This window comes from Erythrolamprus reginae, chromosome 2 (genome assembly GCF_031021105.1).
Source record: "Erythrolamprus reginae isolate rEryReg1 chromosome 2, rEryReg1.hap1, whole genome shotgun sequence".
Classification (NCBI taxonomy): domain Eukaryota; kingdom Metazoa; phylum Chordata; class Lepidosauria; order Squamata; family Dipsadidae; genus Erythrolamprus; species Erythrolamprus reginae.
Window position 1 is genome coordinate 58,839,598 of NC_091951.1, and position 26,836 is coordinate 58,866,433.

The 26,836-nt window shown below is 44.3% G+C and overlaps 1 protein-coding gene across 1 annotated transcript; it reads left to right on the top strand.

Annotated features, from left to right (window-relative positions):
* Positions 1 to 26,152, top strand: ARL6IP5 (ARF like GTPase 6 interacting protein 5). Its single transcript, XM_070738192.1, has 3 exons — positions 1 to 335; positions 21,060 to 21,277; positions 25,014 to 26,152. Exons 1-3 carry the CDS (start codon positions 160 to 162, stop codon positions 25,184 to 25,186), a joined length of 567 nt encoding a protein of 188 aa, XP_070594293.1. The 5' UTR covers positions 1 to 159; the 3' UTR covers positions 25,187 to 26,152.
* The last annotated feature ends 684 nt before the right edge of the window (positions 26,153 to 26,836 follow it).

Sequence of the window (26,836 nt, forward strand, 5' to 3'; positions counted from 1 at the left end):
GGCGCACTTGCAAATTTTGCAGGCGAGGCGAGCACAAACGCAAAGCCAGCCCGTCGCTCTTAACCCGGTTTTTGCTGACGTCTCGCCGCCGCCTCCTCTGGTAGCGCTGCTGCTATCGCCGCCGCTCCTGCCTCAGCAAAGCCGGATGGGAGAGCCACCATGGACGTGCAAGTCGCGCCGCTGAGATCGTGGGACGATTTCATCCCGGGCCACGACCGCTTCGCCGTGCCGGATTTCAAAGACATCTCCAAATGGAACAACCGGGTGATCAGCAACCTGCTCTATTACCAGACCAACTACCTCGTGGTGGTTGCCGCCGTGTTTTCCATCGTGGGGTGAGTAAGCGCGTGTCACGGAGGATGAGTGGCGTGGAGGGGGACTCCCCCCCGGGAGTAGCTTGGTCCCCTTAAGGGCTAAGCGGAGCGACGGCGAGCTTTACGCTCCGGGAATCTCTTTCTCGCCCGCCGCCCCATTGCAGAAGGAGAAAAACAAAGGACGCCATCGCTTGCAATGGCATTGCGTTTAGGCTGCTGTTCTGATGTGGGAAGCAGCTGCCCTATGGAGTAAACAAGCCTTCCGGTGAAGGAGAGGTGACCCCCTCCAAAATGCCTTGAAACCATCTTCCCCACCTGGAGCACCGTTGCGGTTGTGACAACTCCCCGAATTAGGCCTACCTTCCCCGCTTTAAGATGGAGGGAATGTCAATGTGTATATACGCAGCTGTTTGTCCTCGGTGCACGTTTTCTAAAGTTAACGAGGTTGTTCCATTTGGAGATGTCTTAATGTACTCAATCTGTATAGATATTTGGACTTCAAGTTTCCAAGGTTGGAAAACACTGGTCTGGAGGACAGAAAGGAATGGGGGGACATGATCAAAACATTTAAATATGTTAAAGGGTTAAATAAGGATCTGGAGGGAAGTGTTTTTAATAGGAAAGTGAATCAAAGAACAAGGGAGCACAGTCTGAGGTTAGTTGGGGAAAAGATCAGAAGCAACATGAGAAAATATGATTTTACTGAAAGAGTAGTAGATGCTTGGAACAAACTTCCAGCAGACGTTGGTAAATCCACAGTAACTGAATTTAAACATTGCCTGGGATAAACATATATCCATTCTAAGATAAAATATAGGAACTGGTATAAGGGCAGACTAGATGGACCATGAGGTCTTTTTCTCCCGTCAATCTTCTATGTTTCTATGTTTCTTTAGTGGGTAAAGCAGTGAATGGGATGGGGAGAGTTGGGCATATTTGAGAATCTGGGATTTAATCTCAGGATAAATATTTTAGACACAGTTAAAGGTTTGCTTTCATTTTATAAAAATAAAGGAAGCTGTTCTGCTTTACATAATAAACTGCAAGAGATGCAGCTCCATGAGGAAAAAAAAATAGATTTTTAAATCCCATTTTAGGAGTTGCCACATAAGGGTTTTTTGTTCTAAGGTGGTGGTTGGAGGTGGAGCAAGGAAACACTAATTTGGAGGCCATTGATGACAGAGGGTGTGACTAATAACATTTATTTTGGCCCTCCATGGCCTTTAAAGGGATTATCAACAAATTCTTTTAAGTGGTTGTCTCTTTTTAAAGGCAGCTGTATCTTTAAAAATAATGTTTTGTCTCTGCAGTGCTCAAAGGAGCAATAAAAAATGAAATCTTCACAGTGCTACTTTGTGTCCAGAGTATGTTTAGCATTTCAGTAGCCTTGTTGGTTAGCACTACTTGGAAAAAAATAAGTGATGTGTCACTGTTTAAATAATTCAGCATTTCAAAAGCATTTCTCGGTTAATAGGACTTTTTGGAAAAATATACTGTAAATAATTCTCCTTAAACATGAACACAATTTCATTTGGATATGAAAAAAAAAGAAATATGAAAATGCATTTGTATAAATAAAATGAAGCCAGATAATACATATTCAGTATAACCAATGAAGTTTGTTGGGCAATATTTGTGTTCTTTTTATCTCCTATACTGCTTTATATCTTCTCTAAAATTGAATTGGTGTTCTCTACAGCAGTGTTTCCCAACCTTGGCAACTTGAAGATATCTGGACTTCAACTCCCAGAATTCCCCAGCCAGCATTCGGAAACACTGCTGTACAGCATACATGATCCACAGTGCTCTTTGTAATGCCCCCACCTCAGCCAGTGTTGGCTTGTTTTTTTGAAATGATTATATCACAACTATTTGCCCTTAATGTTTTTGGACAGCTCACAGAAACAAAGAGGGCCTTTGAATATTTCCATTGATGGACAAGAGGCTGTAAGAGAAGACAATTTTTAATGCATCATGTTTTTAAACCAATAATTTTATAGGTCACCACTTGAAGCTTGCCACCTTGCTACCTTCAGGATGGTCTTCTAGAATTAGAATAGAATTTGATGTGAAGAGGATGCTATGAGTTCTTACATGTAGAGAAATCAGATGGGTTGGGAACCCAGAAAACTTCCAAGATTCACCCCCATTTCTTTAACACTCTGTGGCTTGCATTGGCTGCCAATCAGTTTCCGGTCACAATTCAAAGTGTTGGTCATGACCTTTAAAGCCCTACATGGCTTTGGACCAGACTACCTCCGGAACCGCCTGCTACTGCACAAATCCCAGTGACCGATAAGGTCCCACAGAGTTGGCCTTCTCCGGGTCCCGTCGACTAAACAATGTCATTTAGCGGGCCCCAGGGAAAGAGCCTTCTCTGTGGTGGCCCCGCCCCCCTGGAACCAACTCCCCCCGGAGATTAGAATTGCCCCCACCCTCCCTGTCTTTCGTAAACTACTCAAGACTCATTTATACCGCCAGGCATGGGGGAGTTGAGATATTCCTTCCCCCTAGGCCATTACAAGTTATGCATGGTATGTCTGTGTGTATGTTTGGTTTTATAATAAGGGTTTTTAGTTGTTTTATTATTGGATTGTCACATGCTGTTTTTATCATTGTTGTTAGCCGCCCTGAGTCTATGGAGAGGGGCGGCATACAAATCCAATAAATTATTATTATTATTATTTATTATTATTCACAGTGGCCTTTATTTATCCTTTATTTGAAGACTTTTTTCTTCTGCAGGGCCTCTGGGGGGTGGTTTCAGCTTCTTAACGTCACATTAAATATAAATAAATTGATTATTTATATTGGATACTTTCCTCTCCTGGCTATTCCTGCTATGACTATTTATAACAAAGGCATGGAATAAATAAACAAACCTTTTCCTCAGTAGGAAGAACTAATCCATATTTGTATCAACCCTTCCAACAGTTATTGATACTTAGTAGCAATAGCATTTAGACTTATATACCACTTTTATAATCCTCTCTAAGCAGTTTATAGAATCAGTGTATTGCTCCCAACAATCTGGGTCCTCATTTTCCCACCTTGGAAGGATGAAAGGCTGAGTCAACCATGAGCCGGTGGTGAGATTTGAACTGCTGAAATATAGCTAGCAGTTAGCTGAAGTAGCCTGCAGTGCTGCACTCTAAACACTGTGCCACCTGGTTCTTCAATTATATTACTAATTATTATTATTATTAATTATCAATTTGTATTACATATATTATTATAGCCAAAATACTGGTCTGTGTTTATCATCCAAGGGCATGGGGTGAGGTATCATCAATATGCCGATGATACCCAGTTATACATCTCCACCCCATGTCCAGTCAGCGAAGCAGTGGAAGTGATGTGCCGGTGCCTGGAGGCTGTTGGGGCCTGGATGGGTGTCAACAAACTCAAACTCAATCCAGACAAGACGGAGTGGCTGTGGGTCTTGCCTCCCAAGGACAATTCCATCTGTCCGTCCATTACCCTGGGGGGAGAAACATTGATCCCCTCAGAGAGGGTTCGCAACTTGGGCGTCCTCCTCGATCCACAGCTCACATTAGAGAAACATCTTTCAGCTGTGGCAAAGGGGGCGTTCGCCCAGGTTCGCCTGGTGCATCAGTTGCGACCCTATTTGGACCGGGAGTCACTGCTCACAATCACTCATGCCCTCATCACCTCGAGGTTCGACTACTGTAACGCTCTCTACATGGGGCTACCTTTGAAAAGTGTTCGGAAACTTCAGATCGTGCAGAATGCAGCTGCGAGAGCAATCATGGGCTTTCCCAAATATGCCCATGTCACACCAACACTCCGCGGTCTGCATTGGTTGCCGATCAGTTTCCGGTCACAATTCAAAGTGTTGGTTATGACCTATAAAGCCCTTCATGGCACCGGACCAGAATATCTCCAGGACCGCCTTCTGCCGCATGAATCCCAGCGGCCAGTTAGGTCCCACAGAGTGGGTCTTCTCCGGGTCCCGTCAACGAAACAATGCCACTTGGCGGGGCGCAGGAGAAGAGCCTTCTCTGTGGCGGCCCCGGCCCTCTGGAACCAACTCCCCCCAGAGATTAGAACTGCCCCTACCCTCCTTGCCTTTCATAAGCTACTCAAAACCCACCTCTGCTGCCAGGCATGGGGGAATTAAGACTTCTTCCCCCCCCCCTAGGCTGATACAACTGTATGTATGGTATGTTTGTACGTATGTTGGTTTTATACATTTAGGGTTTTAAGTTAGTTTTTAGTATTGGATTTTTTACTGTATATTGTTCATGTATATTGTTCATGACTGTTGTTCGCCGCCCCGGGTTTTCGGAGAGGGGCGGCATATAAATCCAATAAATTGAATTGAATTGAATTGAATTTTTGTTTTCTAAATATAAATATGGGGGTCTATCAGGAACCCAGGGGCATTCTGAGCCACGAAAACAATACTAGATTTAAGTTTGTAGCTTGACACTTCCGCTGTGGGTGAGCAGGAAGCTAGTGGGCTCCAGGGGAGGTGCCTGCATTGCTTTTTTTATGATTCACATCACCACATTCTGGTTTTTAGTATATGTAGGTTGGAGTGTCACAATAAAATGTATTGGAGAACGTTTTCTATTTCCTGTACAACAGATGTTAGAAAATAATCCAGTAGCAGCTCATTCGTTTGCTTATTAATTCAGATATTTGTTGCATGTTTGTTGCTGGTTTCCTGGTGCCACCAGCTTACTTTTCATGCAATATTTTCCATCCAGGGACATATTTTATTTCTCAGCAGGAGTATAGAGCACCCATTCAGTTTGATTATTTATATTGGATGCTTTCCTGTCCTGGCTATTCCTGCCATCATTATATACTGTATAACAAAAGTGTGGAATAAATAAACAAAGCTTTTCCTCAGTAGAGAGAACTAATGTAACTCTATATCCACAAAGAAACATGTGCTGGCTGATAACATTCAGTAAATCTCTCTTAAGAAGAACTATATTTAAGGGGCGTCATATGACTAACCTTGCTTCTGGTATCATCTATGGCAATGTTTTTCAACCAGTGTGCCGTGGCACACTAGTGTGCCGCGAGACATGGTCAGGTGTGCCGCGAAGCTCAGAGAGAGAAAGAAAACAAGAGAGAGAGAGAAAAAGAAAGCAAGAGAGAGAGAAAGAGAGAGAGAGAAAGAAAGAGAGAGAGAGAGAGAAAAAGAAAACGAGAGAGAGAGAGAAAGAGAGAGAGAGAAAGAAAGAGAGAGAGAGAAAGAAAGAGAGAGAGAAAGAAAACAAGAGAGAAAGAAAGACAGAGAAAGAAAGCAAGAGAAAGAAAGCAAGAGAGCAAGAAAGAAAGCAAGAGAGAGAGAGAAAGAGGGAGGGAAGGTGGGAGAGAGAAAGTCATAGAGGGAGGTAGGGAGGGAGAGAGAAATAGAGCAAAAAAGAGGAAAGAAGGAAGAGAGAAAGAAAGAGGGATGGAGAGAGAATGAGAGAGAAAAGAGGAAGGGAGAGAAAGAGGAAGGGAGAAATAGAGCGAAAGGAAGAGATAATTTTTTTGTTCAAACTTTTTTTAGCCCCCCCTCAATGTGCCCCATGGTTTTGTACATGTAAAAAATGTGCCGCAGCTCAAAAAAGGTTGAAAATCACTGATCTATGGTATGTCATGACTATAACTTGGAGGACTTCAGATGATATCAGGCCTGGTGGATTATGTATCTTCAATAAGATTGTATCAATGCCTGCCATTGGAGAAGAAGCTTTTCTGTAATGGCTTAACATTCTTTAAAAATAACAATGTATACAGACTCACTGATTCAAATGTTGCTCTTGCAAGACTAGATAATTGTGGGAAGCATACAGGGATAGGTTTGATAGGTGCTACACTGCTTCTTTTCTTAGTTTAGGAATGCACTAGCAATTTAAGTTTGAGTCCGAAAGTTTCCACTCAGTCTTAGGATTTGCAATGTTATTCATTTATTTGGTTATTTGTTTCTTTAATGAGATTTATCATCAGTCATTCGGTTGTGTCCAACCCTCAGCCACTTCATGGATCAGCACTCTCCATTTCCGGTCTTGCTTCAGATCTGCCACTGTCATCTCTGTGTCATCTTTTATTAGATTAGATTAGATTTATTGGATTTATATGCCGCCCCTCTCCATAGACTCGGGGCGGCTCACAACAATGGTAAAAAACAATTCATAGTAACAAATCTAATATTTAGCAATCTAAATTACAGTTTTAGGTTAAAAAATCCAAAAGAAACCCCAATATATAAAAAACAAGCACACAGTCGAATCATACACAGAAACTACATGGGCAAGGGGGAGATGTTTCAATTCCCCCATGCCTGACGGCAGAGGTGGGTTTTAAGGAGTTTCTGAAAGGCAAGGAGGGTGGGGGCAAGCCTAATCTCTGGAGGGAGCTGGTTCCAGAGGGTTGGAGCCACCACAGAGAAGGCTCTTCCCTTGGGTCCCACCAGACGACATTGTTTAGTTGATGGGACCCGGAGAAGGCCCTCTCTGTGGGACCTAACCGGTCGCTGGGATTCGTGCGGCAGAAGGCGGTCCCGGAGATATTAGTAGGGGTGTCAAATTCTATTTCATTGAGGATCACATCAGGATTGTGTTTGACCTCGGGAAGGCCAGGGGGCATAGCCAGCTCAACATCCTGCAGCCAGTGTGTGGCCCTTTCGAGTTCCATTTTCACTGGCAGAGGGCTGCAGGAGGATTTCTCAACTGAAAACAGAGCTTGGGAGGACTTCCTTCAACCCTTGCCCGAGCTCCATTTGTCGCTGGCAGAAGCATTGTGGGCTGGTCCTTCATGTTTCCAATGCAGCCCCATGGGCCAGATCGAAGCTGGCCAAATCTGGCCCGTGGCCCTTAAGTTTGACAACTCTGTTTTATAGAGTCCAGCCAACAAGTACTAGGATGGCCACCTTCTCTTTTTTTCTGCTGATTATTCCCACCATGATTGACTCATATATATTTTGAATTCTGAAATAAAACTTGTGATTGAAGAGTAGTGAATATAACCCTCTGTTTATTCTCTGTTTTGGGATATGTGGAGATATAATGCCATATACTGTAGTTTGGGACAATGTGAATAAATTTTTAAATAATTCTGTTTGGTAAAGCTGATTTATCCAGAAGAGAGTGTGGGAAGAAATATCCATCTGGTTCAGTTTCAAGCTGATAGAAAGGTACTGCAGTCTGGAGGCTGATTGAAAAGAGAGTCCATTTTTTGATAAACAGGATCACATGTTTAGGTTTCTGGTGCAGCTGACAAAATAGATTTGAGAGTGAGCAGTTTGCATACCTTCTTTGGGCTTTGCACTTGAACTTCCTGTTCTTGTGCAAGAACATGTATTATATTGGCTTCTGTCAAACTCCCATGGGGCCATGTAGGGGTTATGTAAGGCTCATAAATGGCTCTATAGGCAAATTACAAATCCTAGATGTTTGTCTGAGCTAGGTTTGGTTGACGTTTCTGAGGGTGATATCAGTGAAGGGGTGCTGGGCAATTCCTATTGTGGATGAGGGATAATCCTACCTTTGTTCAGACCTTGCTGCAGGACATTTCAAAAAATTTACATCTTGAATGGATTTCTATCTGTAGTCTTTGTCTTGCCTTATTTTGCCTAGAGAGTTGCCTTCTTTCAATAATAATAATAATAATAATAATAATTATTATTATTATTATTATTTATTAGATTTGTATTATTATTATTATTATTATTTATTAGATTTGTATGCCACCCCTCTCCGCAGACTCAGAGAGATAAATTCTTTATCTCTTAAGTGCTGACATCTGCTGAGGGCTATTAACAAAGGTGGGGCTGCTTTCTGTCTCCCAAGAACATATACCATCTCCGTGCTCCATTTCTCCCTTTAGGGAAATAATATAGTCTGCCTTTTTAATATAGAAACATAGAAACATAGAAGACTGACGGCAGAAAAAGACCCCATGGTCCATCTAGTCTGCCCTTTTACTATTTCCTGTATTTTATCTTACAATGGATATATGTTTATCCCAGGCATGTTTAAATTCGGTTACTGTGGATTTACCAACCACGTCTGCTGGAAGTTTGTTCCAAGGATCTACTACTCTTTCAGTAAAATAATACTTTCTCATGTTGCCTTTGATCTTTCCCCCAACTAACTTCAGATTGTGTCCCCTTGTTCTTGTGTTCACTTTCCTGTTAAAAACACTTCCCTCCTGAACCCTATTTAACCCTTTAACATATTTAAATGTTTCGATCATGTCCCCCCTTTTCCTTCTGTCTTCCAGACTATACAGATTGAGTTCATTAAGTCTTTCCTGATACGTTTTATACTTCAGACCTTCCACCATTCTTGTAGCCCGTCTTTGGACCCGTTCAATTTTGTCAATATCTTTTTGTAGGTGAGGTCTCCAGAACTGAACACAGTACTCCAAATGTGGTCTCACCAGCGCTCTATATAAGGGGATCAAAATCAAAATATTCTCAAAATATTTCATTCTTCTAGGGGTGGGGTGGCTTCCCACAACAGAACACATTTGTATCCCAATTTTTAAAATATCATTTATATTTAAGTTAGAAATGGTTCATAACCCTTATTGGCCTTCTTAATAACATCTTAATAACAATTATAATTTCAAAATCACGAAGATTCAAATCTATTATTACAATGAAATGTATATCCAAATTGCTGCCAACTCAGCTACTCATTTTCTGCATTCCTTGAACCTCAGAAGTAGACCACTCAAAGGAAAAGTCTAGTCTGTTAGTGAAATGACTAAGAAAAATTGTGAATCAGTGAGTCATATTGTGATGGTTGGAAATAGAAACATAGAAACATAGAAGACTGATGGCAGAAAAAGACCTCATGGTCCATCTAGTCTGCCCTTATACTATTTCCTGTATTTTATCTTACAATGGATATATGTTTATCCCAGGCATGTTTAAATTCGGTTACTGTGGATTTACCAACCACGTCTGCTGGAAGTTTGTTCCAAGGAACTACTACTCTTTCAGTAAAATAATATTTTCTCATGTTGCCTTTGATCTTTCCCCCAACTAACTTCAGATTGTGTCCCCTTGTTCTTGTGTTCACTTTCCTATTAAAAACACTTCCCTCCTGAACCCTATTTAACCCTTTAACATATTTAAATGTTTCGATCATGTCCCCCCTTTTCCTTCTGTCCTCCAGACTATACAGATTGAGTTCATTAAGTCTTTCCTGATAAGTTTTATGCTTAAGACCTTCCACCATTCTTGTAGCCCGTCTTTGGACCCGTTCAATTTTGTCAATATCTTTTTGTAGGTGAGGTCTCCAGAACTGAACACAAAAATTACGGGAATATACATATCCCTCCTCTGTAGTTGTGCTGGTTTGGGATAGTGAGAATTGGGAGTTATTGTCTGGCACATCTAGAGGGATCTGATTGGGAAAAGCTGATCTAAACACTGTTTTAAAAAATCCTTAAGATTGTTATTAATATTGATTGTTTCCTGACTGCTTATTTGACCCCTACGACAATCATTAAGTGTTGTACCTAATGATTCTTGACAGATGTATATTTTCTTTTATGCACACTGAGAGCAAATGCACCAATGATAAATTCTTTGTGTGTCCAATCATGCTTTGGCATCCCCCGTCTGGAAGGCCGAAAATCAGCTGGCCAGCATGTGAATGTGCGTTGTAACTGATATAGGGCAGTGTGTTGCATGCCCTCAGATATGGCTCCGCTAGGTTCGTCATCACGGCACTAGATCAATCTACAAGCATTTATGCAGTTAAATATTCTGAATGACTGCTTTTGGAACATGCTAATTTCTTACCATTAAGGCAGTGTTTCCCAACGTTGGCAACTTGGAGATATTTGGACTTCAACTCCCAGAATTCCCCAGCCAGCGTTTGCTGGCTGGGGAATTCTGGGAGTTGAAGTCCAGATATCTCCAAGTTGCCAAGGTTGGGAAACACTGCATTAAGGGGGTATTCATTGTTACAAATTTTTTTAAAAAACCTAATCTTGGTTATCACTAATTGTAATTTGGAAATGATAACAAATCCAATACAAAAGACCTAAATATGAAGTTTAATTTGCAATTTTCATCTTATTGAAACAATTTGATCTTATTGGGGTTGAACAATTTCATCTTATTGTACAATTTCATCTTATTGTGGTTTCTATTTGCATTCACTGCCTATGAAAAACTAGAACATTGAACGTTGACTCACTGCAGGGAAACATATGGCAACCTAGTAAACCTTTCCTGATCTCTTTCTGCCAAATCTAGTAGACTTGCCAGCTGTCTGCTGCTGTTATGATTACTGCTTTAAATGTGTACGTCTGTGTATGCTGAATCTTTCTAGGCAGGGAATCATCTTGCTCATCCTTGTCTAAGAAAATGTATTACTTTTAAATAAAGCAATTGGAGAGGGGGGAAAATCATGGTGCTTTTATTTCACTTATTCAATTTACATGCCAATCACACTGTCAAGCAACTCTAGGCAGTTTACAATATTGCGAAATAAGCCAAACATTAAAAACAATAAGCATTAAAAATGAAAGCTTTTCCTGCCTTATAGTTGTTTACTTGAGAGTCAGGGATCAGTCGCAACCATACCTGGTATTTCTCTTCTGGTACCACAGGCATTGTTTCTGATACTTCATCTTCCGAAAATTTACAGTAATGTGCACCCTGAGACCATCACATTGAAAGACAATCAACAACCTGTCAGAATATTGAAAAACATCCTAAGCAACATCTGAAGGTGTCTCAGATCCATTAGGTGCCTCATGGGTTCTGCCCCGTATGGTGTCCTAAGTAGCCGTTAATTTTGCTTAGACCAGAAGTGACCTGACCATGCATGGCAATATGATGTGCTCTGTGACAAATATGAGTTTTAATATACAACTACCTTCATGTGTCAAACCAGAGATTCTAGCAGCTGTAAAATGATTGGTCAGGCCCTCAGTCAAGGCCTCCATTAAACATTAATCTGAGGGAGTAAGACTCCCGGTCATCTCTCTGGCATAGCAAGGTCAAAAATTACTGTCTCCAAAACTTGGTAGCTCAGGTGTAATGTGGAAGCCAAAAACAATGTAATTCAGCACCCGAATCCACGGAGAGGGGCAGCATAACAAATCCAATAAATAAATAAATAATAAATAAAATTAGCTGTATAAGTGTTAATTGAGTAAAAGTCCTTACTCAGCATCGTGCTAGTATCATGCTAGCAAATTGGACTTCATTAGTTTGTGACTTGCCAAATTAATAACAACTCATCAATCAATGCTTCTAGGTAGAGGTATTTATTTACCATATGGCATACAGTGTCAGGGAAATCTATACATGCTAATAATAATAATAATAATAATAATAATAATAATAATAATATTTGGATTTATATGCCGCCCTTCTCTGAGGACTCGGGGCGGCTTACAGCATATAAAAGAACAATACAAAATCTGAAATCCAATATTAAACTAAAACTAACAATCTAAAATCCCAATTTAATTAAAAAACCAGTCACTTCTGACAGACCAAACATACATTCCATTTAACATACATTCATTCATAGGCGGGGCTGATGATGTCGGCACAAGTGTGTCTTCAGATTCTTCCAGAAGGCAAGGAGGATGGGGGCAGTACAAATCTCCGAGGGGAGCTGATTCCAGAGGGCTGGAGCCCCCACAGAGAAGGCTCTTCCCCTCAGCCCTGCAAAGCGACATTATCTAGTTGACAGGACCTGGAGGAGGCCAACTCTGTGGGACCTAACTGGTTGCTGGGGCTCAAGCGACAGAAGGCAGTCCTGTAAGTATTCTGGTCCGATGCCATGTAGGGCTTTATAGGTCATAACCCAAACTTTGAATTGCGTCATGACAACCTAAATTGCTAGTTCATTCTGTTTGGCGCTTCCGTGCCTATCCTTGGTGCACCACAGGAGGCGAACTAGATTACACCAGCTAACTAGAGGCATTCGGGTTGTTGGCTCTTCCAGGTTTCCACACCGGTCTCCTCGCTTCACCTTATGTCACAATGGCTCACATCCAGCCAGGTCAAGTACTGGCTTCTGCTCTCTGTGCACACAAACAAAGCTAGGCTTTGCCCACTGAAGTGGTACCCATTTATCTATGTACAGCATCGCATAATTTTGAATTGCTGAGGTGGGCAGGAACCGGGGAATATGCAATGGAGTTTGGACTGTCTCACAGAGCCGGTCTCGAAGGGGTGGAGTGCAGACTATTTCTATCCAGCAGTTCCAACATCATTAAGCCACTGTGTCAACACATCCCCTAGGCTAGGGGTGTCAAACTTGATTTCATGGAGGGCCACATCAAGGTCATGTTTGACCTTCGGGGGCCGGGGTGGGTGTGGCCAGGCTGGGCATGTCAGCATCACTGGTGGCAGAGGCCAGTACTTGGTACCACAGGCCAGTACTTAGTGTTTCTAGGACAGCCCTGTAGGCCAGATTCAAGCACCCGACGGGTCAGATCTAGCCCCAGAGCCTTGGGTTTGATACCCCTGTTCTAGGTGTACATTAGGCTATGGACAGCATTAGAAAGATGTTTGTTTGTTTGTTTGTTTGTTTGTTTACTTACTTACTTACTTACTTACTTACTTACTTACTTACTTACTTACTTACTTACTTACTTACTTACTTACTTACTTACTTATTAGATTTGTATGCCACCCCTCTCCATAGACTCGGGGTGGCTAACAACAGTAATAAACAGCATGTAACAAATCTAATGTTTAAAATAATTTAAAAACCCTTATTAAAACCAAACATACACACAAACATACCATGCATAAATTGTATAGGCCTACGGGGAAAAGGGTAGTTCAGTTCCCCCAAGCCTGACGACAGAGGTGGGTTTTAAGGAGCTTACGAAAGGCAAGGAGGGTGGGGACAATTCTGATCTCCGGGGGGAGCTGGTTCCAGAGGGTCAGGGCCACCACAGAGAAGGCTTTTCCCCTGGGTCCCGCCAGATGACATTGTTTAGTTGACGGGGCCCGAAGAAGACTGACTCTGTGGGACCTAACCGGTCGCTGGGATTCATGTGGCAGAAGGCGGACCCGGATGTATTCTGGTCCAATGCCATGAAGGGCTTTATAGGTCATAACCAACACTTTGAATTGTGACCGGAAACTGATCAGCAACCGATGCAGACCGCGGAGTGTTGGTGTAACATGGGCATACCTGGGGAAGCCCATGATTGCTCTCGCAGCTACATTCTGCACGATCTGAAGTTTCCGAACACTTTTCAAAGGTAGCCCCATGTAGATAGCTTTGCATGGTATTCAACTAATCCCCGACTGAGTCTTAGCCTAATATTTCTGAACTAACTTAAACTAAGTTGTTGCAGTCATTTTTTTTGGGGGGGGGGTACTAAATGCAGTATACAAAGCTTACCTTTTTTTAGAGTCACATTCCATATGAAATCAATACACAGCAGTGATTTCTGCCTGGAGTTAACTGTTCAGTTTTTCCAGGCAGAATTTCCAGAAAGGCTCCCACCCCTCTTCTCTAAATATAGCTGTGGCTGACCAGAAGTGACTCAGACATTGAAGAGAGACGGCTTATAGTACAGCCCTCTGGATTTCAAATGAGCAACAGCAGGTGGTCAACAACTGTTGTGAAGGAACGGGGGCTGACACTTGCTAATTCCAGCCGTATCTTTGGCATCCAATATTTTGACAATGAATCTTAAACGAACGGAACCCTATTGGATGTTTATGAGAGTGGATGCTAGTGGATGTGTCATAGCAGGCAGTGTTCCAGAATTAGCTTTGGACAGGACGGCAAGAATGGTTCATTCACAAACTAGGCCGTTTCAAAATGACATATTTCTTTGCCCAGAATATACAGTGGTGCCTCTACTTACGAACTTAATTCGTTCCATGACCAGGTTCTTAAGTAGAAAAGTTTGTAAGAAGAAGCAATTTTTCCCATAGGAATCAATGTAAAAGCAAATAATGTATGCGATTGGGGAAACCACAAGGAGGGTGGAGGCCCTGTTTCTTCCCAGGAGATTCCTAGAGGGGCCCCACGGAGGCTTCTCCCCACCTTTTCCGGCCCTATTTCCTCCCAGGAGATTCCTAGAGAGGCCCCACAGAGGCTTCTCCCTACCTTTTCCGGTTACAGTTTCGGAGGCTCGGGTTTGTAAGTGGAAAATGGTTCTTCAGAAGAGGCAAAAAAATCTTGAACACCTGGTTCTTTTGTAGAAAAGTTGATAAGTAGAGGCGTTCGTAGGTAGAGGTACCACTGTATACTTCATAGTACTACTTTATTATGGATGTTTCACCATTACCGTAGTCAAAAGTCCAGTAGTCTGTTCTTCTATGTCAGTGATGGCGAACCTATGGCACGGGTGCCACAGGTGGCACGAGGAGTCATATCTGCTGGCACACAAGCTGTTGCCCTCCCTCAGCTCCAACGTACATGTGTGTGCTGGTTAGCTGATTTTTGGCTCACACAGAGGCTCTGGGAGGGTGTTTTTGACTTCCAGAGAGCCTCTGGGGGATGGGGGAGGGTGTATTTACCTTCCCCCAGCTACAGGAAAGCCTTTGTAGCCTGGGGAGGGCAAAACATGAGCCTGCTGGTCTCCGAGGCACAGGGGAGGCTGTTTTCGCCCTCCCAAGGCATTGAATTATGGGTGTGGGCACTCGCTCACGCGCGATAGTGCATGCCCATGCTTTTTCGGCACCCAAGGGAAAAAAGGTTTTCCATCACTGTTCTATGTTGTCTTGTAAGAGTTGCCTTTGGTATATTCTCCTTCTTTGACAAAACAATAATGGATCATGATGTTATTTTCCAAAAAATTTCCAATAGTTTAGCTGCAATCTGTGGCCAAACTATAGTTTCCTTTGATGCAGATAAGGAAGGTGAAATTTGTGGATCTAATGCAGTCTCTCCCAATTAAATATCTGCCATGATGGGACTTGTCTTCTGGCATTTCTGGAGGATGTTTTAGAGAAAATTGAAAATTGAAAATTGAATAAATAACCTGAATTAGATACACAAACTATTTACTAAGTCTGCACTACTATTACTACTAGTTTTTTTTTCTCATCATTCCTATCACCCATTTCCTCCCACTTATGACTGTATGACTGTAACTTGTTGCTTGTGTCCTTAAGATTTTTATTAATATTGATTGTTTCTTCATTGCTTATTTGACCCCATGACAATCATTAAGTGTTGTACCTCATGAATGTATCTTTTTCTTTTATGTACACTGAGAACATAGGCACCAAAGACAAATTCCTTGTGTGTCCAATCACACTTGGCCAATAAAGAATTCTATTCTAAACACACACACAGAGAGAGCGAGAGACACACACACACACACACAGAGAGAGAGAGAGAGAGAGAGAACATTGATTTACTGTATACAGTGATCCCCCGGTTATTGCGTCCCCGACCATTGCGAACAGGGTAATTCGCGATTTTTCAACCCGCATGCGTAGATGGTGCCCAGCAGATCAGCTGCTGGGCGGCTTCCCTGGGTCTTCCCCCTCTTGCTGGCGGGAGGGCGAGCAGCGGGCATCAGCAAGGAGTTTCCCCACCGCCCACGCAAACTCCTCGCTGCCGCCCGCCCTTCGCCCGCCCACACCGTTCATTCTCGCCGCTTTGGAGCTGAGTCCTGAAGCGAATTCGCTTCAGGACTCAGCTCGAAAGCGGCCAGAGCGAGCACGGACAAGCCGTTCGCTGGCGCTAGTTCTCGCCACTTTGGAGCTGAGTCCTGAAGCGAATTCGCTTCAGGACTCAGCTCCAAAGCGGCGAGAGCGCGGGCGGACAAGCCGTTCGCTGGCGCTAGCTCTCGCCGCTTTGGAGCTGAGTCCTGAAGCGAATTCGCTTCAGGACTCAGCTCCAAAGCGGCGAGAGCGAGCGCGGACAAGCCGTTTGCTGGCGCTAGCTCTCGCCGCTTTGGAGCTGAGTCCTGAAGCGAATTCGCTTCAGGACTCAGCTCCAAAGCGGCGAGAGCGAGCGCGGACAAGCCGTTCACTGGCGCTAGCTCTCGCCTGCCTGCCCGCTAGCGAGGAGCCGCCTGCCTGCCCGCTAGCGAGGAGCCGAAGATTGGGGGCGGCGCGGCTGTTTTAAAACGTCGCCACCGGCATGGGGGGCTTGCCAGCACCCCCCGGACCCCCAACCCGGGTTTGGGGGGCTGCTAGGAAGCCCCCCATGCCGGCAGCGATGTTTTAAAACACCCGCCCGACTTTCCAATGAGTCCCGAAGACAAACGTCAAACTTCCGCGTTTGTCTTCGGGACTCATTGGAAAGTCGCGCGGGTGTTTTAAAACGTCCCCGCCGACATGGGGGGCTCGCTAGCACACCCCCGAACCCCCAACCTGGGTTTGGGGGTGTGCTAGCGAGCCCCCCATGTCGGCGGGGACGTTTTAAAACACCCGCGCGACTTTCCAATGAGTCCCGAAGACAACGCGTTTGTCTTTGGGACTCATTGGAAAGTCGCGCGGGTGTTTTAAAACGTCCCCGCCGACATGGGGGGCTCGCTAGCACCCCCCCGAACCCCAAACCCGGGTTGGGGGTTCGGGGGTGTGCTAGCGAGCCCCCCATGTCGGCGGAGACGTTTTAAAACACCCGCGCGACTTTCCAATGAGTCCCGAAGACAACGCGTTTGTCTTCGGGACTCATTGGAAAGTCGCGCGGGTGTTTTAAAACGTCCCCACCGACATGGGGGGCTCGCTAGCACCCCCCCGAACCCCAAACCCGGGTTGGGGGTTCGGGGGTGTGCTAGCGAGCCCCCCATGTCGGCGGAGACGTTTTAAAACACCCGCGCGACTTTCCAATGAGTCCCGAAGACAACGCGTTTGTCTTCGGGACTCATTGGAAAGTCGCGCGGGTGTTTTAAAACGTCCCCACCGACATGGGGGGCTCGCTAGCACCCCCCGAACCCCAAACCCGGGTTAGGGGGGTGCTAGCGAGCCCCCCATGTCGGCGGGGACGTTTTAAAACACCCGCGCCACCCCCAATCTTCGGCTCCTCGCTAGCGCTGCGGAAGTAAAAACACCATCTGCACATGCGCAGATGGTGTTTTTACTTCCGCAGCGCTACTTCGCGAAAACCCGCTCGTTGCGGGGGGTCCTGGAACGGAACCCTCGCGACGAGCGGGGGATCACTGTATATTTTTCATTGATAATCATTCACTAACTATGCTTCTCTGCCATTTAGAGTTTAAATACCAGTGGTTACTTCCTGAGCTATTTTAGTTTTTTGGGATGCAAATCACTTTAAAACCATCTTATTTATTTGTATCGTGTTCTGCTGTTTCTGTTTGTATTCTGCTGTTCGATTTAATTGTAATAATTTTTCAAACTTGTATTCCATCTGACTCCCAGTGACTTTGGGCAGCTTTCAACCATCTGCATTAACAAGAGGGATTAGGTTGACTTAACAGAGGGATAGAATCAAGATCACGTGAAGTGTTAATACCACTTTATAAAGCCGTGGTAAGACTATACTTGGAATATTGCATTCAGTTTTGGTCACCACAATGTAAAAAAAGATGTTGACACCCTAGAAAAAGTGCACTCCTTCAGGAGTGGCGGCATACAAATCTAATTAATAAATAATAATAAATTAACAAGGATGATTAGGGGACTGTGGTGGGATTCAAATTTTTTAACAACTGGTTCTGTGGGCGTGGCTTGGTGGGCACGTGATTGGGAGGATGTGGCTGGGTAGACATGCCCAACTTGACATTACTCACGTCAAGGGATTCCTTGCCTGGCATCTGTTTGCCTCAAAGGCCTCAACGAGATACAATTTCCCTGTCTATTTATTTACTACTACTGAACATCCAAAATACACTTTAATCCTATGTTGATATGCCATATGTGTACATAGATATTACACAGTATAGGCACACAAAAAGATACATTATCTAATATATATACTGTATGTGTATGTATGCACACACACACACACACACACACACACACTTCTTCTAAAACTATGCACGTTCAACCTCGCTTACTGCATTTGGAAATACACAACCAGAGACCACCTTTTGCCACACATTTAACTATAACTTCTGTACATTATAACATTACACAAGCCTTCAGATGTACTTCCCTAGCTTGCACATGACTGTTAGAGCCAGGAGATGTCATTGAGTAAAATGTGGTGAAACTCAACAAATTTTAGGCTCAATTGTGGCCATAAGTCAAGGACTATCTCTGCCTTCCTCTGCATGGCAGCCTTGTCCTAGTAAACTCCTCCTAATTTTTGGCAATTTTCCTCTCTGTTAGAGGCACCAAAATAATTTATTTATTCATTATTTATTAATCAGATTTCTATGCCGCCCTGGGACTCAGGGCAGCTCAGGGCAGCTCACAACAAAGAGAGAAATCTAATATTTAAATGTACTACAAACCCGCTACTAAAAACATGAAAATCTAATTCACATTAATTCAACAAAACCCCTACACATTTAAGAAACAGGCATCCACATCCATCTTCATTATTCCATATGATATACAGTTTCCTGCTGAAGCAGGGGGTTGGACTAGATGGCCACCAAGGTCCCTTCTAACCGTCCTATTTTATGATTCTGTAAGGATCTCCTGCTGGAGCAGGAGATTGGACTAGATGACCTCCAAGATCCCTTCTAGCCCTAGATTGCCATGCTGTTTCAAAGTGTCTTCTGAAGCCATGTCAGTGCCAGGATTTGTGGTCCTTCCTTCCTCTCCTTTTCCCCCCCTCTTCCTTCCTCCCTCCATGCAAATTTGTATTAGTGATCCCTTGTTTTTCACAGGGGATGTGTTCCAAGACCACCCGCGAAAAATGAATTTCCGCAAAGTAAAGATATTTTTTATGTATTTAACGAGTGTTTGGACTTTTAAAACCCTCCTTGTATTGTTAACAACCAACTGCTGCTGACCGCTGAGAGAGACCGGCGTCTCTCAGTGGTCAGCAGCAGTGGTAGCAGCTTTCCTGTAGTCAGGTGGCAGCGGACAATCTTCAGAGAATTGAGAAACGTCCACGAACTGGAAGATAAGACAAGCCGAGCCTTCCCTATGATGCGCAGGCTGAAGGAAGCCGCTGCTGCAGTCCCCCCCCCCCCCAGACAAACCATCCCTACCCCGGCGTTCTAAGGCGCGAGGCCTCTGCTGGGAATGGGGATGGACGGGGGGGGGGCACAACAATTGCCGTGAATACAGTATTTTGGATATTTATCTTTCACGGTTCTCCTGGATTTTCCTTCATTATCCGTGATATAGCGGCCATAAGCCCCCTTTGAAAAAAACTCGTGAAGTAGAGAATCCATGAAAGATGAACTATGAAAGAGCAAGGGATTAATGTATTTACTTTCTCCTCCTCCCCCCTCTCTCTGCTTGAGCAGGGGATTGGACTAGAAAAGCTGCAAGGTCCCTTCCAACTCTATTGCTCTGTTCTGAATCAAAACAAGAAAATATTGCACTAAAACTAAATTTTAAAAGAATAGCAATAGTATTAGCATTTAGACCCTCTAAGCAGTTTACAGAGAGCCAGCACATTGCCCTCAACAATCTGGGTCCTCCTTTTACTGACCTTGGAAGGATGGAAGGCTGAGTCAACCTTGAGTCTGCTGAGATTTGATCTGCCAAACTGCTGGCAGCCGGTGATCAGCAGAAGTAGCTTGCAGTACTGCATTCTAACCACTGCACTACCAAAGATAATATCATAAACTGAATAGGAATAAAGGCCTGAGAAGTAGTCTTTGTCTCCCTTGCTAAAGACCTGGTTTGTTTGTTTATTTAATGAGCTTTGTTTCATTTTAGGACCTTTCTTTACACAATTGTTAAGTGAATCACTGCAGCTGTTAAGTTAGCAACACAATTGTTAAGTGAATCTGGTTTTCCCCATTGACTTTGCTTGTCAGGAGATTGCAAAAGATTATCACATGATCCTCCAAGACACTGCAGCCATCATGCTAAATACATGCCCGTTGCCAAGCTTCTGAATTCAGACCATACCCCCATCCCCATTATGTGATTGGGATACTGCAATGATTGTAAGTGTGAAAATATTTATATCTCTACCTAAGAATGCCTCTACTTACGAACTTTTCTAGAAAAGAACCAGGTGTTCAAGATTTTTTTGCCTCTTCTCAAGAACTATTTTCCATTTACAAACCTGAGCCTCCGAAACTGTAACCAGAAAAAGCAGGGAGAAGCCTCTGTGGGGCCTCTCTAGGAATCTCCTGGGAGAAAAAGGTGGGGAGAAGCCTCTGTGGGACCTCTCTAGGAAACTCCTGGGAGGAAACAGGGCCAGAAAAGGCGGGGAGAAGCCTCTGTGGGACCACTCTAGGAATCTCCTGGGAGGAAACAGGGCCAGAAGAGGCAGGGAGAAGCCTCCATAAGGCCTCTCTAGGAATCTCCTGGGAGGAAACAATGCCTCCACCCTCCCTGTGGTTTCCCCAATTGCATGCATTATTTGCTTTTACATTGATTCCTATGGGAAAAAATTGCTGCTTCTTACAAACTTTTATACTTAAAACCTGGTCATGGAACGAATTAAGTTTGTAAGTACCACTGTATATCACTTTTTTTCCAATGCTATTGTAACTTTGAGTGGTCACTAAAGCAATGGTTGCAAATTGAGGATTATCTGTATGGCATTTAGAAGTCACGGGAACTCTAAACAACTTGCAGGCAGCCATACATCTCGGAGACATAAATTCTGAAGCCAAGAGGATGTGTGATTCTGCTTGGATACAAAGAATCCTGCCTGTCCTGTTGTGCCATTCTCACTTTTTGGACTCTCCTCACCACTGTCCATCTCTTTGCAGATTCCTGAATCCCCTGAATATGCTGGTTGGCATCCTGGTGGTGATCCTGGTCTTCACAGCATTCGTGTGTGCATCCTACCAAAAAGACTTCATTTGCAAGTTTAAGAAGCACTACCCTGCTGCCTTTGTCTTCGCAGTTTTGTTACTGAGCTACATCCTGATATCCTTTTTCGGAAGCATCGCGGTGTTTCTCTTTGGAATAACGTTTCCTTTGTTCTGTGAGTTTTTCTTACATGGCTCTCAGTAAAACTGAACATCTGTTTCTTCTGCAGCTTCATTCATTTGTCTCTGTAAAACATTAGGTGCAGGGGCGGATTCCTGTTACCGCAGCTTTGGTCACTTTGCATGTGCGCACACGTGTCCCAGCATGGTTTTGCCATGGTTTGGAAACATTGATTAAAGTCCTTAGAGAAAATGATGTACAAGCTGTTACACTTTCTAGGTTGTTTCTAATTTGTTGGAAGTGTTTCAACTACAGTAATACCTCATGATACGAACTTAATTGGTGCAAGGAGGAGGTTCATAAGATGAAAGGTTCGTAAGATGAAACATTGTTTCCCATAGGAAACAATGTAAAGTCAATTAATCCGTGCAACAACAACAAAAAACCGCAAAAAACCGCTGCCGCCTGGCTGTCACCTTTTAAAACAGGGGGGGGCTTCCCAGCAGCCTCCTGAACCCTAACGCCAAACCCGAACTTCCGGGTTCGGCATTGGGAGGCTGCTGAGAAGCCCCCCGGCTGTTTTAAAAGGTGACAGCCGGGCGGCGGGGCTTCTCAGCGAAAGTTCGGGTTTGGGAGGCTGCTTTGAGGAGGCGAGGAAGCCTATTGCAGCAGCTGCCACAGCCGCCGGCTTCCCCGCCGCTCGCCCGCCGAGGATGCTGACCTGCTGCCTCGGGGGGAAGCCGGGCAAGAGCGATCTTCTGCCGGCCATGGGCGAGCGGCGGGGAGTCGCCCATGGCCGGCAGAAGATCGCTCTTGCCCGGCTTCCCCGCGAGGCAGCAGGTCAGCAAGAGCGATCTTCTGCCGGCCATGGGCGACTCCCTGCCGCTCGCCCATGGCCGGCAGAAGATCGCTCTTGCCCGGCTTCCCCGCGAGGCTTCCCCCTCCTCGCCCGCCGCCCGCCCGTCCAGAATGCTGACGTCACTTCGCCCCTAAATCGGGTGGCAGCAAACATGCTTTGGGGGTTTGTCTGGGGGGGAGGGAGTTAGGAAGGTCCTACTTCTCCCCCCCCAGCCAAAACCCCAAAGCATGTTTGCTGCCACACGATTTAGCAGCAAAGGGACGTGAAGGGATGGAAAGCTGAAACAGCCCGGTTTCAGCTCCCCAATCCTCCACGTCACTTCGTTCCTGTCCTGGCTAAATCATGTGGCAGCAAACAGGCTTTGGGGTTTTGGCTGGGGGGGAGGGAGTTAGGAAGGTCCTACTTCTCCCCCCCAGCCAAATCCCCAAAGCATGTTTGCTGCCACACGATTTAGCGGCGAAGGGATGTGAAGGGATGGAAAGCTGAAACAGCCCGGTTTCAGCTTTCCATCCATCCACGTCACTTCGCCGCTAAATCGTGTGGCAGCAAACATGCTTTGGGGATTTGGCTGGGGGGCAGGGAGTTAGGAAGGTCCTACTTCTCCCCCCCAGCCAAATCCCCAAAGCATGTTTGCTGCCACACGATTTAGCGGCGAAGGGACGTGAAGGGATGGAAAACTGAAACCGCCCGGTTTCAGCTCCCCATTCCTCCACGTCACTTCGCTCCTGTCCTGGCTAAATCGTGTGGCAGCAAACAGGCTTTGGGGTTTTGGCTGGGGGGGGGGAGAAGTAGGACTTTCCAGCAGCCTCCGAACGCTGAACGCGGAAGTTCGGGTTTGGTGTTTGGCTTCGGGAGGCTGCTGGAAAGCCGCCCGGCTGTTTTAAAAGGTGACCGCTGGGCTGGGGGGCTTCCCAGCAACCTCCCGAACCCCGAACTTTTGCCGAACTTCCGGGTTGGGGTTCGGGGGGTTGCTGGGAAGCCCCCCAGCCTGGCGGTCACCTTTTAAAACAGCTGGGGGGACTTCCCAGCAGCCTCCCTAACGCGGAACCCGGAAGTTCGGGTTTAGCGTTCGTAACTCGAAAAAAGTTCGTAAGAAGAGGCAAATTTTTTCTGAACCCCGGGTTCGTATCACGAGTTCTTCGTAAGACGAGGGGTTCATATCTTGAGGTACCACTGTATTGTCTTATGATTAAGCATCAATGAAACAAAGTACAAAAGCAGTTGGGTGCTAAGCTGAACTCTGATAATTCATGTGCTGTATATTTAATCATATTAAAAGTGGATAATCTTGTTAATAGGATCATCATACTTTCATGATAATTAGTTTAGCAGATTTAACAGAAATTTTATTAAGCACATGTAATTATTTTAACCTGATTTTGACTTGATCAGTTTTGGGAGAGAGGCAATCAATGCAGACATCAAAGAGTTAGTGAGTGATTCTCAGCCAGGAAAAAGGATGCTTACCCATAGTATGTACAATATACAAAGATTTCACAGATTTCCAATAGAAAGCTGATAACAAGAATTACCAAACAGATACATAGATAACTGAAGCTGCACACGCAGCACAGCAATCGCTACCAGTATAGCGTCCTTTACCATACCAGTAGCATCCTGCTATTTCTCATTAACTGCAAACAGGCAGCGGCATCAGTAGATGCTTTTACTGGTGATATTCAGGTGCAGGGACTTTTATTTACAGTCCAGATGGCAGGGTAACAGTTTTAGCTGGCAAATCTATGGCATGGGTTCAACAAGTGGCAAGTGGAGCGATATCTGCTGGCACACGAGCTGTTGCCTTAGCTCAATTCTAACTTACATGTGTTAATCAGCCAGCTGATTTTTGGCTCACATAGAGGCTCTGGGGAGGGCATTTTTGGCTTCCAGAGAGTCTCCGGGGGGATGTGGGAGGGTGTTTTTACCTTCCCCCGGCTCCAGAGAAGCCTTTGGAGCCTGGGGAGGGCAAAACACAAGCCAACTGGGCCCACCCGAAGTTGGGAAACAGGTCTTTTCCAGCCTCCAGGGGGTCTCCGGGAGGTGGGGAAAAGCTGTTTTCACCCTCACCAATTATGGGTATGGGCGCATGTGCATGCGTGATAATGCACACGCACGCTGTATCGGTACCCAAGGAAAAAAAGGTTCACCCTCACTGGCTTACGCTATTGTGGTTTAGTTGACCAATTATGATTAAAAAACCAAACAAAACGACAACATTGCTTTAACACAGTATGTCAGTAGAGCAGTTTTGTTGGTTGCCACTGTAACAGTGTCAAGTCTTTTTCACCAGTTATCTAAGTCAGTGTTTTTCAACCAGTGTGCCGTGGCACACTAGTGTGCCGCGAGACATGGTCAGGTGTGCCGCGAAGCTCAGAGAGAGAAAGAAAACAAGAGAGAGAGAGAAAAAGAAAGCAAGAGAGAGAGAAAGAGAGAGAGAGAGAGAAAGAAAGAGAGAGAGAGAGAAAGAAAGAAAACGAGAGAGAGAGAGAGAGAGAGAGAGAGAGAAAGAGAAAGAGAGAGAGAAAGAAAACAAGAGAGAAAGAAAGACAGAGAAAGAAAGCAAGAGAAAGAAAGCAAGAGAGCAAGAAAGAAAGCAAGAGAGAGAGAGAAAGAGGGAGGGAAGGTGGGAGAGAGAAAGACATAGAGGGAGGTAGGGAGGGAGAGAGAAATAGAGCAAAAAAGAGGAAAGAAGGAAGAGAGAAAGAAAGAGGGATGGAGAGAGAATGAGAGAGAAAAGAGGAAGGGAGAGAAAGAGGAAGGGAGAAATAGAGCGAAAGGAAGAGATAATTTTTTTGTTCAAACTTTTTTTAGCCCCCCCTCAATGTGCCCCATGGTTTTGTACATGTAAAAAATGTGCCGCAGCTCAAAAAAGGTTGAAAATCACTGATCTAAGTGAAGAATCTGTGGCTTACTGTTGCTTTCCTTTCTCTAGTGATGTTTCTTCATGCATCCTTCCGGCTTCGAAATTTAAAGAACAAGATGGAGAACAAGATAGAAAACATTGGCCTAAAGAAGACTCCCATGGGCATTATCTTGGATCTTCTTGAACAACAGGAGGAGACCATTTCCAAATTTGCCGATTACCTGGCTAAAGCAAAGGATTAATTAAACATGCAGCTTGCATTGGGGAAATTGTTCATTTTGTCCAACATAATTTCTCAGTCTGAAAAGTCAATACGGACTGCAAGAGTGAAGTATGGCAAAATAAAACACCCCAACTCATCTGGGTTTCCTCTGCACAGGGTAGTAGGATCCCATTTATAACCTGTCAAAGTGTCTGAGGTCTCCAACCTTGGCAACTTTAAGCCTGGTGGACTTCAACTCCTAGAATTCCCCAGCTAGCAAAGCTAGCTGGGGAATCCTGGGAATTGAAGTCCTCCAGGTTTAAAGTTGCCATGTTTGAAGAACCCCTGATTTACGGCACTCACTAGTGTGAAACGGTAGAATTTTAACTTCTTTCAGATTCTTTTATCTCTATGTTAAGTATTTTCCAAACTGCATATTTTGTGGCAATTCTAAATGCACAATATTATGTTGACCTTCAAGCAATATAACTCGCTGCTGCTGCACATATCCAAACGACTGTTTCTGAGTGCAAAAAATAAATCTTAATTTATGTCCATCCTGATGCACCTTTTCAGTGGGATGTGATTTCCCTATGGAGAAATAGAGACCTGCAGTTAGAAGTATGGTATGCCCATTTTGTTGTGGGATATTTGGATCTTTCTCCCATCTAGCAGCTGAATCCTTTTCCCCCGCTGCATGAGTTGCAAGCTTGCACAGATAACACGTAGCCAATAACATTCCTTTTTTGTTCTTTCTGTACGCATATGAAGAATTGTATTGTTAGGAGGCAGATTTTGTAACAGGAGGAACATGATTTTCTGTGCATGCCCACATACAAGTATTATACGTGCTTTAATAATATTTAGTAATTATCAGGCTTGATATCTGCTATTACATAGAATTATGAACCTCCTTGAATAACTGGAAAACCAAATCTTAGTGTTTGTTAATATCTCACAATGACAATTTAAATTTTGTGCAAGAAAAATAAATAATATTTAAAAATACTACAAACTTTTATCTTATCTTTTTTTCCCTTTTCCACTCACACACAACATTATTTGAGCTGCAAATAATCAACTTAGAAGAGAAACTCATCCAATTGCCTGATTGTGAGACTGATATTAGCTCTGTAACTTGCTATCCCTAGTTCTGTCTTCTGGAACTGGAGCCAGAAATAAAATTGTAACATTTTATTTATTACAAGGGAACTGTGAAGTTACTTGTAAAACACAACAAATTATTTAATGGAGTATATGTGTGTGTTTTCCGGCATTAAAAGACTAGCGACCTATAATTGATTTGCTTGTTGACTTTCAATGCATTGGTTCTTCCAGTGTTTGGTTTACAACTTCATCATTTTAATTAAACTTCAGATTGTTTTTGTAGCAAATTAAATGTTCTTTCATCACAGCTTTATCTGCCTTTGGGGAGAAGCTAATCTTGTGTTGGGCTACCACAGTCCTTTTCAAATAGTGGGGCATGCCCCCTTGTGGGGGCACAGAGCAATGACAAGAGGATACATGTAACCCCGAGGAACATGCATGGTCCCCAGGGCCACCATCAGGAATTTTGGGGCCCCATACAGCCTAAGTGTCTGGGCCCCCCCCGCCATTTTAAAACTATTTTAAGTCGCCAAGCCACTCCATCCCCCAGTGATCATTTCCCGCTTCACGCCAAGCGAGGCGG